A 16,959-nucleotide genomic window follows, 5' to 3' on the forward strand; every position below is an offset into this window, starting at 1 on the left:
CGAGGTTTGAATTTGTTCTTCAGTTCCTTGAGCTTAAGATATGCTGAGCGAGTTCGGCCCTTTTGATTTTCTGACTCCAACTCCTTGTACATTTCATGTGTGAATGACTTTTTAACTTACGTTTTTTAAAACATTGTTCAAAAAAGGAAAAAAACACAGGCTCAAATGCAGTAGAGCAACTCACCTATTGGTATTGAATGCAAATGAGTTTTATTAAATCCATCTCCTGAGAGCTCTCAGTGGGATGGTCCCTTTCAAGTACAGGCGTAGATTTGTATGTGTTCTGACCCCCATAGGACCCATGTGGTTTCCAACCAAAGACTGAGATTCACTTTGAGCTAGAAAGACCTCCTGAAGGACACACTCCAACATCTTCACCTGGGTGAGACAGGAGAACCTCCTGGAATGTAGTTTCTGCAAATGACTCCTTATACCATTTCCAGGACCAGCGGGACCTAATTTGGCAGATTTCCTTGTATAGAGCCAGTTGGAAAAGTTTGATATCTTAGCTAATCAACTCATAAAAGCATGGTGCTCTTTTTGTGACTGAGCTATTTTACTCAGCATTGTGCTGGGTAAAAAGCCAAATACTGCACAGTGCCACTGATGTAGAATGGGACTGACGTCAGGGCTGGGGTAAGACTGAGAAAACTGGATACATTGAAACAAATGAGGGAGAGAACAGTTTAAAAGCGAGACATGATAGGAATCCACAGGAATCCAGAATTAAGGTTGCATAGTGGAGTGTATTAAAAAGTCAGCTGTGAGAGACCTCTCAAGAGTACTGAAGAGCAATGACATCAAGCTGGAGACTAAGGTGCACCTCATCCAGGCTATAGTCTTTGTAATTACGTGTTATGCATCAGAGAGTTGGACAGTGAATAGGTATGACAGAAAGAGTATTGAGGTCTTTGGGCTGTGGTGTTGGAGAAGAGTGTTGAATATAACATGGCCTTCTAGGAGAACAAACAGGTTTGTCCTGGAGAGGCTGAAGCCAGAATGCTCCCTGGAGTCAAGGATTCTGTGAGTTGAGTGGTGGGAATGAATGTGTTTGAGATGGTATGGTTGGCACAGGATAGAATGGCATTTAGGACTCTTGTATATAGGGTCGCTATGAGACACAAGTGACTCAATGGCACATAACAATAATAACAACATGTTTATTGCAGCTGGGCTCTATTAGGAGAAATGCGGCATCAGGATTGGTGAAAGATCTATCAACAATCTGCATTATGCAGAGGACACAACCCTGCTTGCTGAAACTGAGGAGGACTTGAAGCGCTTTCTGCAGAGGGTCAAGGACTGCAGCCTTCAATATGGACTGAGAAGACAAAGATTCTCAGCAATGGACCAATTGACAGCATCAGGATGGATGGTGAAGAGATTGAGATTGTTAACAACTTTAGTCTGCTTGGCTCCATAATCAACACTCTTCGCACCAGTAGCCAGGAAATTAAAAGACATATTGCAATGGGAAAGTCTGCTGTTAGGGACCTCTCCAAAGTACTGAAGAGCAACGGTGTCTCTCTGGAGACTAAAGTGCATCTGATACAGGCCATGGTCTTTGCTATCACTTGTTATGCACCAGAGATTTCGACAATGACTTAAGGAGGATAGAAGGAGAATTGATGTCTTTGAGCTGTGGTGTTGGAGAAGAGTATTGAGGGTACCATGCACTGCTAAGAAAACCAACAGATTTATCCTAGAGAGGGTTAAACTGAGCTGCTCCTTGGAGGCAAAGATTCTGAGGCTTTGTCTGACATACTTTGGTCATGTTGCAAGGAGAGACTGGTCCTTGGAAAAGGACATCATGTTTGAGAGAGTGGAGGAACAGCACAGAAGGGGAAGGTCCTCTATGAGGTGGATTGATCCGGTGACTGGGGTAATTGGGATGAGTGTGTCGGAGACAGTGAGCTTGGCACAGGACATACAGAATTTAGGGCTGCTGTACATAGGGTTGCTATGAGTCACAAGCGACTCGACGGCACATAACAACAACAACATGAAGCAGCTATGACAGATGTTAGGTCAGAGTTGGATATTTACCATTTTTTTCTTAAATATTTTTCAGTAGTGTTACACATGTATTTGAAAAAGAACGAACAGGAGGGTCTTTGAGAAGATGCAGCTAGAGTGCTCCTTGGAGGTAAAGATGATAAAGCTCACTTTGGGCCTGTTGCTAGGACAGAATATTCTTGGAGAGGGGCGTCATGCTTGGAAGAGAGGAAGACCCTCAACCAGATGTATTGACACAGTGACAATAGCAATGGTTTCAAGTATGTCAGAGATTGTGAGGCTGGCATAGGGGTGGAGGAGGTTCAAATCTGTTGTTCATAGTGTTGGTATGAGTCATACTTGATTCAATGGCATCTAACAATAACAACAGTGTTATTACTTTCACAAGAGCATTCCAGAACCGTAGTTAAGCCTAAGAAACAAAATTTTCATGGTTTCTTGAGAGTCTGCATGGTAAGAATATACTAGGTAGCTTTGGAGATATCTATGAAAATATATAAATAAATCAGAGAGCACCAAAGAGATTTGTTTAATTAGAAATTTAACTGTATCAGCTGGAAAGGATCCCAAGTGGATAGAGATAAATTTATGGGTTTTTTTTTTAGTTGAAAGAGCACTCCACCTTAAACCTGAATGGACTTTTGAAAGGAGAATTGAATAACTTTGAAGAAATAAAAGGTTTTGGCTAAAACTGAGCTGTTATCATATATATAGTTACTAATACTTTTCTATCAATCTATTAAGTTGCCTCTTAATTTTGTCAATATAGTTCCTTACACAAAAATAAGTTGTGTTTCTATAAATAAGCTCTTAGTAGTCTAAAAATTAAAATAGGGAAGCAGATTTACTTATGACATTTAAAAGAATAAAATACCTAAGACCAAAATTTAACCAAGATCATTAAAGAGTTCCACAATGAAGACTCTAAATATTATAAGTAAAATTAGAGGCTACAGACTTCAATATGGATTACATCTCAACAGCAAGAAAACAAAACTTACAACTGCATTGATAGACAATGTTATGATAGAAGGAGGGAAAAATTAAAATTGCCAACAATTTCATCTCACTTGGATCTACAATAAACAGTTTCGATACCAAGTTGTTGTTGTTGTTGTTATGTGCCGTCGAGTCGTTTGCGACTCATAGCGACCCTATGCACAACAGTCCTAAACGCTGCTCTGTCCTGCGCCAACCGCACTGCCTCTGACACACCCATCCCGATTACCCTAGTCAATGAGTCAATCCATCTCATAGAGGGTCTTCCTCTCCTGTGCTGTCCCTCCACCCTCCCAAGCATGATGTCCCTCTCCAAGGACCCGTCCCTCCTGGCAACATATCCAACGTATGTCAGACGAAGCCCCAGAATCCTTGCCTCCAAGGAGTAGCTTGGTTTAGTCCTCTCCAAGATGAATCTGTTTGTTTTCCTGGCAGTCCATGGTACATTCAGTAGTAAAAAAAAAAAAAAAAAAGCTGTGTTGCATTTGCGAAGTCAACTGTGAAGGATTTCTCCAAAACCCTAGGGTCTAATAATGTCAGGATAAACATTAAGATCTGAATAATTAAAGCAAAAGTCTTTTCAAGCATCTGCGAGGGGGACAATGAATAACTATGCATTTGAACTGTGGTGTTGCAGAATACTGAAAATATCATGAACTGCACAAGACAAATTGATCTGTCCCAGAGAAGTGTAGCTGTAATGCTCCTTGGAGGAAAGGATGGTAAATATTTGTCACACGTTCTTTGGACATGTTTTTTTGAAGTAGCTATTTCTTGGAAAAGGAAATCATATTTGAAAAGGTGGAGGGTCAGCAAAAAAGAGGGAAACCCTCAGTGAGATGGACTAACACAGTGCAGTGATGGTCTCAAGTGTACAAGAGATAATGAGGATAGCACAGGTTAGAACAGTGTTCACATCTGTTGTTCAGAGTGTTGCGGTGAGTATTTCTAAACTCTAAGTCATCTAACAACAATAACAATAGATAAAAGGATATTCTATGCTTACGGATCAAACACTTATTTTTAATTTTGAATATTACCTAAGAGGTAAGTAGATTCAGCACAACTTCAACAGATATGTTTTGATTATTTTAACAAACTCCTTGAGTGACAGACAAAACAGTTTAGCTCAATTAGAAAGTCAGCTGGGAAAAGACTTTTCCCCCAGAGCCAATAGTATTTCCTATTTAAGGAATACTATTCTTTCTGAGAATAGAATATTTTAGAAAGTGACCAGCCACTATCTCTGAACTGAAATAAACCTGAAAGAATAGTAAAACTGAAATAATAATCCCTTCTTTGTCCTTTTCTTGCTTTTAAACAGACCAGTGAAGATAAACATGGAATTCACCCTAGTCAAACAAGTAAGTATGACATTTTTCTGCCTACTACACTATTTATTTTCATATGTATTTTTACCCAATTTTTGAAAAAAACAAATCTTTTCTAAACTTTACTCACATTGTCCATATATCAGTCATAGTATTATTATTTTCATAATTATAAAATGCTACAGATATAAAATGTGAAAAATCCATAAAATAACCAATACATCACAAAGTTGATTGTTGTTCTATTCATCATCATTCTAGTCTAACATTTATGGATTGATTACTCTATGTTATACACAGTTTTACGTAAATATTTCTGGGAGCTCTGGTGGCCTAGTAGTAAGAATCTGTGCTGCAATTCCAAAGGCATGTGGTTCAAACCCACCAGCTGCTCCACCAGAAAAGTTGAGCAATCTTCTCCCATATTATTAACTGCCTCTGAAAACTCACTCAAGGGTTAAACTTGGGTCAATGACATACTACAACAACAACATTAATTCTGTGATTTATATGCATATGCATTCAATTAGTATATACACTTAAGAAGAAAAGAGACATTCCAGCATATATGTGTAATTATTTTCTTTATGAGTTGTACAAATAACATTTGTAAAGATTTGGAGAATAGAGTGAAATTGCCTATGATTTCATTTTACTTGCCTCCACAACCAATATCAACAACACTAGCTGTCAAGAAATCAAATCTGCTGCCAAGTACTTCTTTGAAGTGCTAAAGGGTAAGGATGTCTCTTTACTCAAACCATGGTATTTCCAGTTGCTTTATATGCATTGAAAGTTGAAGAAAGAGTAAGGAAGATTGAAGGAGAATTGATGCCTTTGAATTATGGTTTTGGTAAAGAGTATAAAGTATACGTACCATAAGCTGTCTTAAGAACAAATGAAGCCTAGAAGAGATACAGTCAGGGTGCTGACTAGAAACAAGGAGGGTGAGAATTTGTCTCCTGTTTTTGTTGTTACCGGGAGAGGCCAGTGATTGCAAGGTCAGCAAAAGAGAGGAAGAAGGATTCAAGGAGATGCATTGGCACAGTGATTTTAATGATAGACTTGAGCACAGCAGAAAGCGTGAGGATGGAGCAGATGTGCAGGGTGTCATTCTTTTGAATATAGAATTGCTGAGTCAGAGCCAACTTGACCATGCCTAACAACAACAGGAACAACAATGCCTTTACACTGAGAACCAGTTTTGAAATTTCCCAACTTTATTTCTCTATTTTATAGAAAAATTGAGGAAAACAATTGAAAATATTATTAGAGATAGGTTTGCAATTCTATAGGGTGTTTGGGTTGTTGTTGTTAAGGTTTCTTCAAGTATTGGAGTTTCTTTTCAAATAGATCAGTAAGGTTTACTGCTAGAGGATGTCTAAGGCTGAGAAAAGAGTTTTTAAGAAAACAAACACAATCAAGGCTGTAGTTTCTGAGACAAAGGTATCATCACAGTACTTGGTGCATGCACGATACATTGTGGTTAAAAATTAATAAATTTTAAAATTATTGTCATTTATTAAATTCTAATATATTAATATTTAAATTATAATTCTCTTTAATATATTAAGCTTCATATACAGAGGTGAGTAAAATATGATTTTTATTTTGTGGAATGGTGAAGTGAAAGAAATCTAAGTTTGTTGGGTCTTAGACTTGGGATCATATGTTAGTAGTATTATACATTGGACACTAATTTCCAATATTTTTAATATTTAGTTGCATTATGTTGAACATTCAATGCAGATTTTTATTGAGATTACTGTGTCACATAATGATTATACAAATATTTTTAGTGATCTTAACTGTTTTAGAATATTGTGGATGCTACAATGTGTATTTATTTACTTTTCTCTTATTCACTCACAGAAAGTCCACAGAATTTCTAAATTTTACTTGGATTGTTGCTACTGTCCCCACTGTGTCTACCTAAGAGATTCTTTACACTAACACTTGTTGTTAGATGCAGTTAAGACAGTTTCTCCTCATAGATTTGCTGTGATCATCAGAATGAAATACTACCAGCACTGCAACACCCTCACAATTGTTGTGGTATAATTATAGGTGAGTTTTTATTAACTCTTTTTGAAGGGATTTAATATCAGTTGACAAATCTGGTCAAAAAGTTGGCAGTTGGAATTTACCATGAAGTTATCTGGGAACATAGCCTTAAAAATCCCAAGGGGGTTTTGTTTTTTCTTTTTTATTTTTTTATAAGTTTTCTGTGCACACGAGTTTGAAAGGCCTCAAAAGGAACTAAAACAGCAATAATCTGTATTTGTTTTCAAATTAATACATGATATAGATGTTATCCAGCAATGCTGAAAATAGTAAGGTAATAGATCACATCACCACATATTATGAGCTTAATACACGATGCAACATAATTTTCAATGCTACATGTAGTACTTTGTAGTACTTTGTTCACGAAAACATAATTTATTAATATTAATGAAACTCAATTTAATAACTTCTGTGGAAGTTTTCAAAAAGAAACAAATTAATTTGAATCTTTAGATTGATTTCCAAGTGATAAGAATCATCTCTTATCCCAAATCTGGCAGGCTTCCCAACATTTGTAGGCTAAAGTATGCAATTATAAATTTTTTCCCTCTTTAATTAGTCTGTTAAAGAATGATACTGTTTTTATTTTATTTTCAGCTATAACAAGGAAATAATTGTTTAGATGTTAAGACAAAATGAAAGACAAATATTAATAATTATATTAAATATTCAAAATTATAATATGTGGCTTATCAGGTATTTATTTGTGCAGTGATACTTATTTTCATTGATTGCCAATGATTAATTTCTCATAGTAAAGACATGGAGGAAAACCCATCACTTAAAAGAATTGTAATAATTACTATCATTAAACAAAATTTCATGTTTAGAAACTTTGTATGTTTATATAAATAGCAAATTTAAATTCACATTTCTCATCAGAAGAAACCAAGGAAGATATTTTTAGCAGAAAAAAAAACAGGGAAAATTAATTGAACAATAATTAAAAAACCACTTATTTTTTAGCAACTGTAATTTATAAGATTTGTACTTCTATTGAAGTGAAAAATATTACAAGACAAATCACTCTCTGCAAGTGAGGGTACAAAACCCAAGAAGAAGAAATTAAAATTTATGCCTCATAAATTCTTTCCTACAGATGAAACGTGGGATGAAAACAGCAGAAGGCAATGTTTCCACCATGACACAATATGTACTTCTGGGATTTTCTGACCTTCCAAATCTCCAAGGGTTTCTATTTGGAGTGTTCTTCATAATTTACATAATTATTATAATTGGAAACAGCCTTGTAATAATAGTAACCAGACTCGATCCTACATTACAGAAACCCATGTATTTTCTCCTGGCAAATTTTTCCTTTTTGGAGATTTGTTATGTATCTGCCATTCTCCCCAGGATGCTACTTAATCTTTGGACTCAGCAGAGACGCATTTCTTTGGGAGAATGTGCCACTCAAATGTGCTTCTTTCTTATGCTGGGCGCCACTGAATGTTTCCTCCTGGCGGTGATGGCTTACGACCGCTATGTGGCCATCTGTAACCCTCTGCACTATCCTCTAGTCATGAATCAAAAGATGTGTACCCAGTTAGCAGTGGGTTCTTGGGTTATTGGAATCCCAGTCCAGATAGGATTAACTGTGCAGATTTTCTCTCTGAATTTTTGCAAATCAAACCGAATTAATAGCTTCTTCTGTGATACTCTCCCTGTGATCAAACTTGCCTGTGGAGACACTTTTGATATTGAAGTGTTTGTCTATGTAGAAACTATGCTGTTTGGTGCTGTCCCTTTTATGTTAATACTCACGTCCTATAGCAAAATTATTTCCACTATTCTGAAATTGCCAACAGACTCAGGAAGAGCAAAAGGTTTCTCCACATGTTCTTCTCACTTGCTGGTTGTTGTTTTATTCTTTGGATCTGCAACCATCACCTATTTAACACCCAAATCTAATACTTCCGCAAGAACAGCCAAACTACTCTCCCTTTTCTACACCATTGTGACTCCCATGTTTAATCCCATGATATACAGTCTTAGAAACAAGGATGTCATTGCTGCACTGAGAAAATTATTGTTTAAAATGTAAGATGATGAGGTGGAAACAACCTAAATGCCCACTCAAACAACCAATATGGTATATACGTACAATAGATCATTTAATATTCATAAAGACAAAGAAAACCTGTATGCACAGAACAACATAAATGAAAGCTGAAACCTTTATTCTGAGTCAAGTGAGTTATGCAAAATAAAGGACTTTAAGAGCTGATTTTAGTGAAGTAAGTAAAATTCCAAAAATCAGCTCCAAATTAATAGTTTAATCACATCTGCAGAGTCCCTTGTAAGTAGCATATTCAATTGAAAGGATTACAATGTGTTTGTCATCATCTTATAATAAAGAAAACCTGTTAACTTTATAGAGTAAATCTGAAGACCATCTTACTAGACGAGAGGTACCCAGTATAAACAATTTTATCTTTGACAGTCTATACTCCCGATATTCAATGTTATAATATTTTCAGATCTTCCTATGTGGTACTGAGTCTTTTAAATTTTCATGGCAAAACTCTAGATGCCCTTTTAATTGCTAAATAAAACATCTTCATAACTCATGACTAAGAAACTATCATCCTCTTATGGAGTTCTGATTGCATTACCTTTTTTTTCCACATTTGGTAAAGAAATTAAAAGATGTTGTTTATTCTTGGGAAGCTCTGGTGATCTAATGGCTGGAAGCTGCACTGAAATCCCAGAGGTATGCGGTTCAAATCCACCAGATGCTTTGCTGGAGAAAGAGGAGCAATGAGTGTGTACGTATATGTGTGTGTATATATAGCTCAATCATACACATAGTATTAACATAGAAAAATACACATTTGATTATTGCTGCTGAGAACGCAGTAATTAAAACCGCTAATACACTAAAAGAAACAGTCAAGATCTTCAACAAATACTCCGATTAATCATACATTAACATTTTTTTACAAAGATCCTCATTGGCATCAAGTCAGAATCAACTCAAAGTTGACCCTCTAGTAAGTTTTCAGAGGTTGAATATTCCATGGCAGGAGATTACCCATCTTTCACATATGCAGAAGGTGGTAGATTCAAATGTCATGTTTTTTAATTGACACTCTTTGCCAAGAGACCATTAAAGCATTGCAGTTTCTTCTCTTTCTCTCTCTCTCTCGTATGCCTGTGTGTATGGTGATATATAACACATACATGTATGTTATGTATGTCTATATATCTATATACACACATACTTTACATTATGCTATATATTGTTGCTGTGTACAACAGAGTCAGAACCAACCTACAAAGAGATTCTTGTTTGTTGTTGTTGAGTTGAGCATGACTCATAGTACTCTATGAACACAATGACCTGAACCCTGATATGCCCCGTGCCATCCTCACACGTCCTGAAACACAAGAGCCCATTCACTGCAGCGGCAACCTTGTCAATATATCTGGTTGAAGGTCTTCCTCTCCTTCACTGACTCTCCACCCTTCCCAATATCATGTCCCTCTTTAAGGAACTGCATCTCCTAGCAACATGTCCAAAGTATGTGCGGCTAAGCCTCATCATTCTTGTCTCTGAAGAACATTCCGGCTGCATCATCTCCAACATACAACTGTTCATTCTCTTAGCTGTCCATGAGATGTTCAGTACTTTTCTCCAACACCACAGCTCAACAGCTCTCATCCGTATTCATTACCCAGCTCTAGGATATATAGCTAGTAATCAGAAAAACTATGGCCTGAATCGGACACACTTTAGTCCTCAGACTGACATCACTATCCCTCAATTATTTGGAGAGGCCCCTAACTGCACGGTTCCAGTGCAATATGTCTCCTTATTTCCTGACTACTGCCAAGGGTATCTACCAAGTACCAAGGGTGTTAATTGGAAGAGGTGTGGATCAGGGTTGAATACTTTCTCCATATCTATTCAATTTTTACACTAAGCAAATTATTTGAAAAGCTGGACTCAATGAAGTAGAATGTGGACTCAAGTTTGGAAAAACGTCTTCAACCAACAACCTGTTTTATGCAGGTGACTAAAACCTTGCTTGCTGAAAGTGAGGAGGACTTGAAATGCTTGCTACAGAAGATCAGACTACAGTCTTTAATATGGGTTGTACCTCAACGTCAAGATGGTGAAAATCCTCATCAAAGGGACAAAAGCAACATTATGATATAGAGAGAAAAGGTTGGAGTTGTCAATAATTTTATCTTACTGGAATCCAAAATCTCTTGGTTCCAGGAGTCAGAAAAAACAGGGCTTGTATTAAGTTAGGCAAGTCTGCAATCTTCTCCAAATAAGTGGGGAACAGTGATGTCAGCAGTGAAGACTGAGGTGTGTCTTTTTAGGACATGGCTTTTCAATCATAGTTACACATCTGAAAGCTCAACAATAAACAAGGATAACAGAAGAATTGAACCCTGTGAGCTGGGATGTTGGAGAACAGTATTCAATATCTCAAAGACTGCAAAAAAGAAGCAAGTAAGTTCATGAGAAATTGCAGCAAAAGTGCTCTTCAGAGGCAAGGACAATAGTGCTTTGTCACAAATACTTACGTTGATCATATTTTAGGGTGCATATTCCTTGGAAACGAACATCATGCTTGGAAAGGTGGACAGTCAGCAAAAGAGAGAAAGACCATTAGCAAGATATAGAATAGCACAGCGATTACAGCAATGGGTTGAAAGGTGTCACAGAAGAGAGATAAATAAGGCATGGGACAGAATAAGGTTTATATCTGTGGCTCATAAGGTCCCTCAGTCATAGTTGACAAAACAACACTTAATAACAACAACAAATATATATATATATATATATATATATATATATATATATATATATATATATATATATATATAGTCTTGGACATTTTGTTGGTAGGTGGGTGTGTGTTTGTGTTTACAACAAGCTCAACATCAAGAAGACAACGATTCTCACCACTGAGCTGATTGGTAGCACTGTGATGGATGGAGAAGAGATTGAGGTTTTTACAGCTTGCTCGGCTCCACAATCAACAGTCTTGACATTAGCAGTTAGGAAAGCAAAACACTGCACCAGGCAAATCTACTGTCAGAGATATTTCCAGAGTACTAAGAAGCAACAATGTCACTCTAGACACTCAAGTGTGCCTGATCCAGTCCATGGTCTTCACAATTACTTGCTATGCATCAGAGAGCTGGACAATGACCAAGAATCACAGACGAATTGATGTATTTGAGTTGTGGTGTTGGTGAAGAGTCTTAAACATGGACCTCCAAGAAAACAGATAGGTCTTCTTGGAGAGGGTAAAACCAAGTTTCTCCGTGGAGAATAGGATTTTGAAGCTCAGTCTCACATACTTTGGGCAAGTGGCCAAGAGGCACCAATCCCTGGAGAAGACCATCATGCTTGGAAAGGTGGAGGGACAGCAAAGGAGAGGAAGACCCCAGATGAGATGGATGGATACAATAACTTCGGCAATGGGGGTAGGTATGTCGGAGTCAGTGAGACTGGATCAGGACAGGGTAGGCTGAAAAGCTATAGTACACAGGGTCGCTATGAGTTGCAGGCAACTCGACAGCACATAAAATCAACAACAGCAACCTATAATATATCTATTGCAGGGAGCTCCAATGACCTAGTGTTAGACAGCTGCACTCCCAATCCAAAGGCATAACGTTTTCATTCTCCAGTTGCTCTGTGGGAGAAGGCTGGGCAACATCTTTCCATGCAATTAAGTGAAAACCCACTGGAGGGTCAGCTTTGGGTCAGTCCTGACTCTATGGTCCTTACACAACAACAACATGTATTAATGCACAGCATGACTATGGAAATTATGAGACTTTAAAATTCCTGCTCAGCTGAGTTTTTCCTACTACATGCACCTACTATACCTCTCTCAACCAGATTTCAGTGGGGTGCATGTTTCACCACTTTCTCTTTCCTCACTTTCTACACTTTCAAGATTATAGTTCCTGACGTCTTGCAATTAACTTCTCTGCTCACACTCTCCTTTATGTTAATACAAGGTTTTTCTCTCCTGGTAACAATTAGGAGATAGACAGATAGATATGATGATAGATGATAGATAGATAGATAGATAGATAGATAGATAGATAGATAGATAATAGATGATAGATTTATTTCACATCCTTTGACTTGTAGAGAAAAAAAGAAACATCCATTCCCTTACGACCTTATGATTATTGTTGATTGCCTTGGAATAGAGCATGACTCATAGTGACCGTATGAATAAACGTCCTGAAGCACCTCTACAACTATCAACATTTACCAAAGTTCATAGAGTTTCTGGAGGCAAGGAAGTGGATGCCACTCCTGCTTCTTAGAAACCACGACTTACTAGATTATGTTTTTGTTACTGTTGACTGCTGTCAAGATGAGCACGACTCATAGTGACCCTATGAACAAAAGACATGAGGCCTTTCTTTTTTCTTTTCTGAAGCATTTCTATAACTCTCAGTTTCTCAGTGTTCATAGTTTATAACTCTCATTGTTTCTCAAAGTTCATAGTTTCCAGAGGCATGTTGTTTAAGAAGTGGATGCCATTCCTACTTCCAAAACTAGATTATAGGTAATACTATTCTATTTCCACAAGATGGAATTTGGCTTAAATCTAATATTATCAACCAATATAAATGGCACTTGTATTAGTATTTTTAAATACACTATTGTATGACAATGGACCCTGGAAATTTCTGTTTTATCTCAGTTGGCATTATACTAGAATCTTATTTCTTCTAAATTTAGTAGTATTTACATTTGAAAAGTAGATTTTGGGAAGTTTGGTATACTCTTGCAAAGAAAAGAAAGAGTGTTATGTTTGGGGGAAAATCCACTGTATACATAATCTGAGGAGCTGAACAATTATTAAGAATATCAGAATAATTTAGACCTTTGAGTTGTGGTGTTGGAGAAGAGCAGTGAATATTCCACTGACTGTCAAAAGAACAGTTAAATATGTCGTGAAGAAAGTGTGGTCAGAGTGCTCCTTGGAGGCAAGAATGATAAAGCTTTGTCTCACATACTACAGGCATAGTGATAGGAGAGGATATTCCTTGGAGAGGGGTATCATGCCTGGGAAGGTAGAGGGCTGATGAAAGAGAGGAAGACCCTCAACTAGACGGGCTGACACAGTGATTGCTACAGTGGGCTCAAGTGTGTTAGGAAGTGTGAAGATAGCACAGGACAGGACAAGGGTTCAGAGAGTCACTAAGGGTTGAGATGTATATGTATATGTGTATGTGTGTATATGTGCATATGTATGTATGTGGATGCATGTGTATGAGTGTGTATGTTTATGCATGTATATGTATGTGTGCATGCATTACTGTTGTTGTTGCATGCCGTCAGGTTAGAACTAATCCAAAGCTGATCCTCTAGCAGATTCTCTGAGGTAGTTTATTGTATGGGAGGAATTGCTCTTCTTTCTCTCAGGAGCAGCTGGTGGATTAGAACCACATACCTTTGTGATTTCAGTGCAGCTTCTTACTACTAGGCCATCAGACTATTAAAGTAGCCACAATAGAAATTGTGATAATTGGATATTTGTCGTTTTAAGATGGCCTCCAATGGGATTACTCTGTTAAGGGTTGTCATCTAGGATCCTATTCTTAGTTGAAAAAAATAAAAATTCTGTGGATTTAATTCCATAGAGAGACTGCCCATTGAGCCTATACTAGGTAGCATTAAACTAGCTGGTAAATAAGTTAAATGAATCTGAGTGCCATAGAGATTTAGTTAATTAGAAATTTAACTATGCCAGGTAAAAGACATCCCAGAGGATAGAGAGAAGTATTATTATTTCAAAAGCATCCCATCTTCAGATTTAAAAGTAGATTGGATACCTTTGATGATAGAAGTCATTTTGGCCAAAGTAAAACAAATATGTAAATGTTTAACAAATATGTAAATATTTAAATTCCCTTCACCAAAGAACACAATTACTCCTTATATCACAAGACTCAAATCCAGCTTTATGCTCTTTTCTGACCCTTAGATGCACCATGAGGCAGAAGAGAACTGTCCACCAGGTTTCCACACCTATAAATCTTTAAGGAAGCCAATGCCATATCTTTATCTGGCAACACACCTAAGGGGTTTTAACTTCTGACTTACTGTTAAGGTTTCAATGCTTTAATCTCTACATCACCAAAGAGGTTAATTTCTCTATTGCAAATGCTAAATATAAAAATATGTAATTATTTTTTACTTTAGGTCCGGATACTATTAAAATTATTGCTTATTAAATAAGTGCTTTCCTAAAGGAGTGTGGAATTTCATCTCACATACTTGAGGCATGTTTTCAGGAAGACCAGTCCTTGGAAAAGCACATCTTCCTGGGAAAGAGAGGGGGTCAGTGAAAGGGAAGAAGATGTACAACTGGATGGATTGACATAGTGATCACAAAGAGCTGGAGCATGACAGAGGGCAGGAGAATCGTGTAGTTTAGGGCAAGGTTCAGACAGCTTGTTCGTAGGGTAGCTATGAGTTATAGTCAACTTGAAGATATCAAACAAAACAGTTTGTCTTTGGATTCCATAAAAGGAGCCTTGGTAACATTGTGCACTGATGTACAGATTATAATGAAAGGGTCACCAGTTCCAACTTATGAGCCACTCTGTGACAGAAAGTTAGCATGTCTCCATCAGTAAACATTTATAGCTTTGGAAACCCGATCTAGGGTTGAGATGAGTTGGAATCATCTTGATATTAGGACGTTTGGTTGTTAGCTCTATCTTAAGAGATTTTATATAGACAAAGAAGTGATAAAAGACCATATTGGGCATCAGAAGAGACTCTGAATATTTCACCAGAGAGAGAGGAAGCCAAAACAAAGGGAAGAAATCAAGAAGTTAAGGAGCTGCACAATAGATTTAAAATGGCAGCACAAGAAGGCAAAGCTAATTATTATAATGAAATGTGCTAGAGATGGAGTTTGAAAATAAAAAGAGCTGAAGACCGAACTTGCTCATCATTTCTTTTCTTTTTCTTTTGTTGTTGTTGTTGTTGTTGTGTGCCATCAAGTCAGATCTGACAGGCACAGAAGGAGATCACCCCTTCTTTTCATTCTCTAGTGGAGCATGTGGTGGATTCGAACTGGCTCGTCATTTCTTAAACTGAAGAAGCTGAAGAATCTGAAAAACAAATTCAAGGCTTGGGTTGCAATATTGAAGAATGTAATTGACAGAACATTAAATGATCCAGGAAGAATCACAAGAAAATGGAAGGAGTCTACAGAGTCACTATAACAAAAGGAATTGGCTGACACTGAAGAGTTTCATGAAGCAACATATGATTAAGAGGCAATGATGTTGAAGGAGGAAGTTCAAACTGCTCTGGAGTAATTGGTCTAGAACAGGACCCAGGAAATAACAGTATACCGACGGACATATTTCAGCAGTTACAACCCTGGACATGTTTACCACATTGTGCCAAGTAATCTGAAGGACAACTACTGGGTCAATGGACTGGAAGAGATCCATATTGACTCCTATCCCCCAAAAAGGTGATCCGACAGAGTGTGGAAGTTATTGAACAATATCACACACAAGCAAAATCCTGCTGAAGATTGTCCAAAAATTACAGGAACAGTGCCTTGACAGAGAACTGCTAGAAATACAAACTGGATTTAGAAGAGGTCTTGGCACTAGATATGTTATTGCCAATGTCAGATGTATTTTCACAGAAAGCAAAGAGTACTAGAGGAATGTCTATCTGTGCTTCAATGACTATGCACAGGCATTTTGACTGTGTAGATAACACCAAATTATGGCTAACCTTGAAAAAAAATGGGAATCACAAAAATTTGATTGTGCTCATGTGAAACCTATAAGTGGACTAGTAGGCAGTTGTTAGAACAGGGAAGGAAACACTGCAGAGTTCAAAATTGGGAAATGAGTCCATCATGGATGTTTCCTGTATTAATACCTGTTCAATCTACATGTGGAACAGATAATTCATGAGGCTAGACTTTATGAGGAGAACTGTGATATAAGGACTGGAGGAAGACTCCTCAATAGCCTGTGTTATGCAGATGACACCTTGCTTACACAAACTGAGGAGGACTTAGAAGCATTTCCTGCAGAAATTCAAGGACTGTAATCTTCAATGTGAATTGAAGTTTAACATCAAGAAGATAAATATTGTCACCACTGGGCCAACTGGCAGCACGTGATGGATGGAGAAGCAATTGAAGTTGTTAATACTTTCAGCTTTCTTCACAATTAACACTCTTGGCACCAGCAGTCAGGAAATCAAAAGACAAACTACATTGGAGAAGTATGCTTTCAGTGACGTCTCAAAAATATTGAAGAGCAGTGATGTCAGTCTAGAGACTAAGGTGCACCTGATCCAGACCATAGTCTTTACAATTACTTGGTATTCATCAGAGATCTGGACAGTGAGTAAAGATTATAGAAGAATTGATGCCTTTGAGTTGTGGTACTGGAGAAGAGTATTAAACACAACCATGGACCTCCAGGAGAACAAATAGGTCTGTCTTGGAAAAAATGAAACCAAGTTTCTCCTTGCTAGCTAAGATTTTGAAACTCTGTCTCATACATT

The 16,959-nt window shown here is 37.4% G+C and overlaps 1 protein-coding gene across 1 annotated transcript; it reads left to right on the forward strand.

Annotated features, from left to right (window-relative positions):
• Positions 1-4,355: 4,355 nt before the first annotated feature.
• LOC102876462 (olfactory receptor 10AG1-like) lies at positions 4,356-14,642 on the forward strand. Its single transcript, XM_006902304.1, has 4 exons — positions 4,356-4,379; positions 7,513-8,441; positions 9,506-9,561; positions 14,611-14,642. Exons 1-4 carry the CDS (start codon positions 4,356-4,358, stop codon positions 14,640-14,642), a joined length of 1,041 nt encoding a protein of 346 aa, XP_006902366.1.
• The last annotated feature ends 2,317 nt before the right edge of the window (positions 14,643-16,959 follow it).

The sequence above is a fragment of the Elephantulus edwardii genome, unplaced genomic scaffold (assembly GCF_000299155.1).
Source record: "Elephantulus edwardii isolate Elephantulus edwardi_28Jun2011 unplaced genomic scaffold, EleEdw1.0 scaffold00389, whole genome shotgun sequence".
Taxonomy (NCBI): Eukaryota; Metazoa; Chordata; class Mammalia; order Macroscelidea; family Macroscelididae; genus Elephantulus; species Elephantulus edwardii.

Excerpts from the sequence above, each read along its gene's own strand:
- LOC102876462 (XM_006902304.1), top strand. The coding sequence starts at position 4,356 with ATGGAATTCACCCTAGTCAAACAA. Across the intron at positions 4,380-7,512 it reads AATTCACCCTAGTCAAACAA|ATGAAACGTGGGATGAAAAC; the intron begins GTAAGTATGACA and ends TCTTTCCTACAG. Across the intron at positions 8,442-9,505 it reads ATTGCTGCACTGAGAAAATT|TCTTTGCCAAGAGACCATTA; the intron begins ATTGTTTAAAAT and ends TTTAATTGACAC.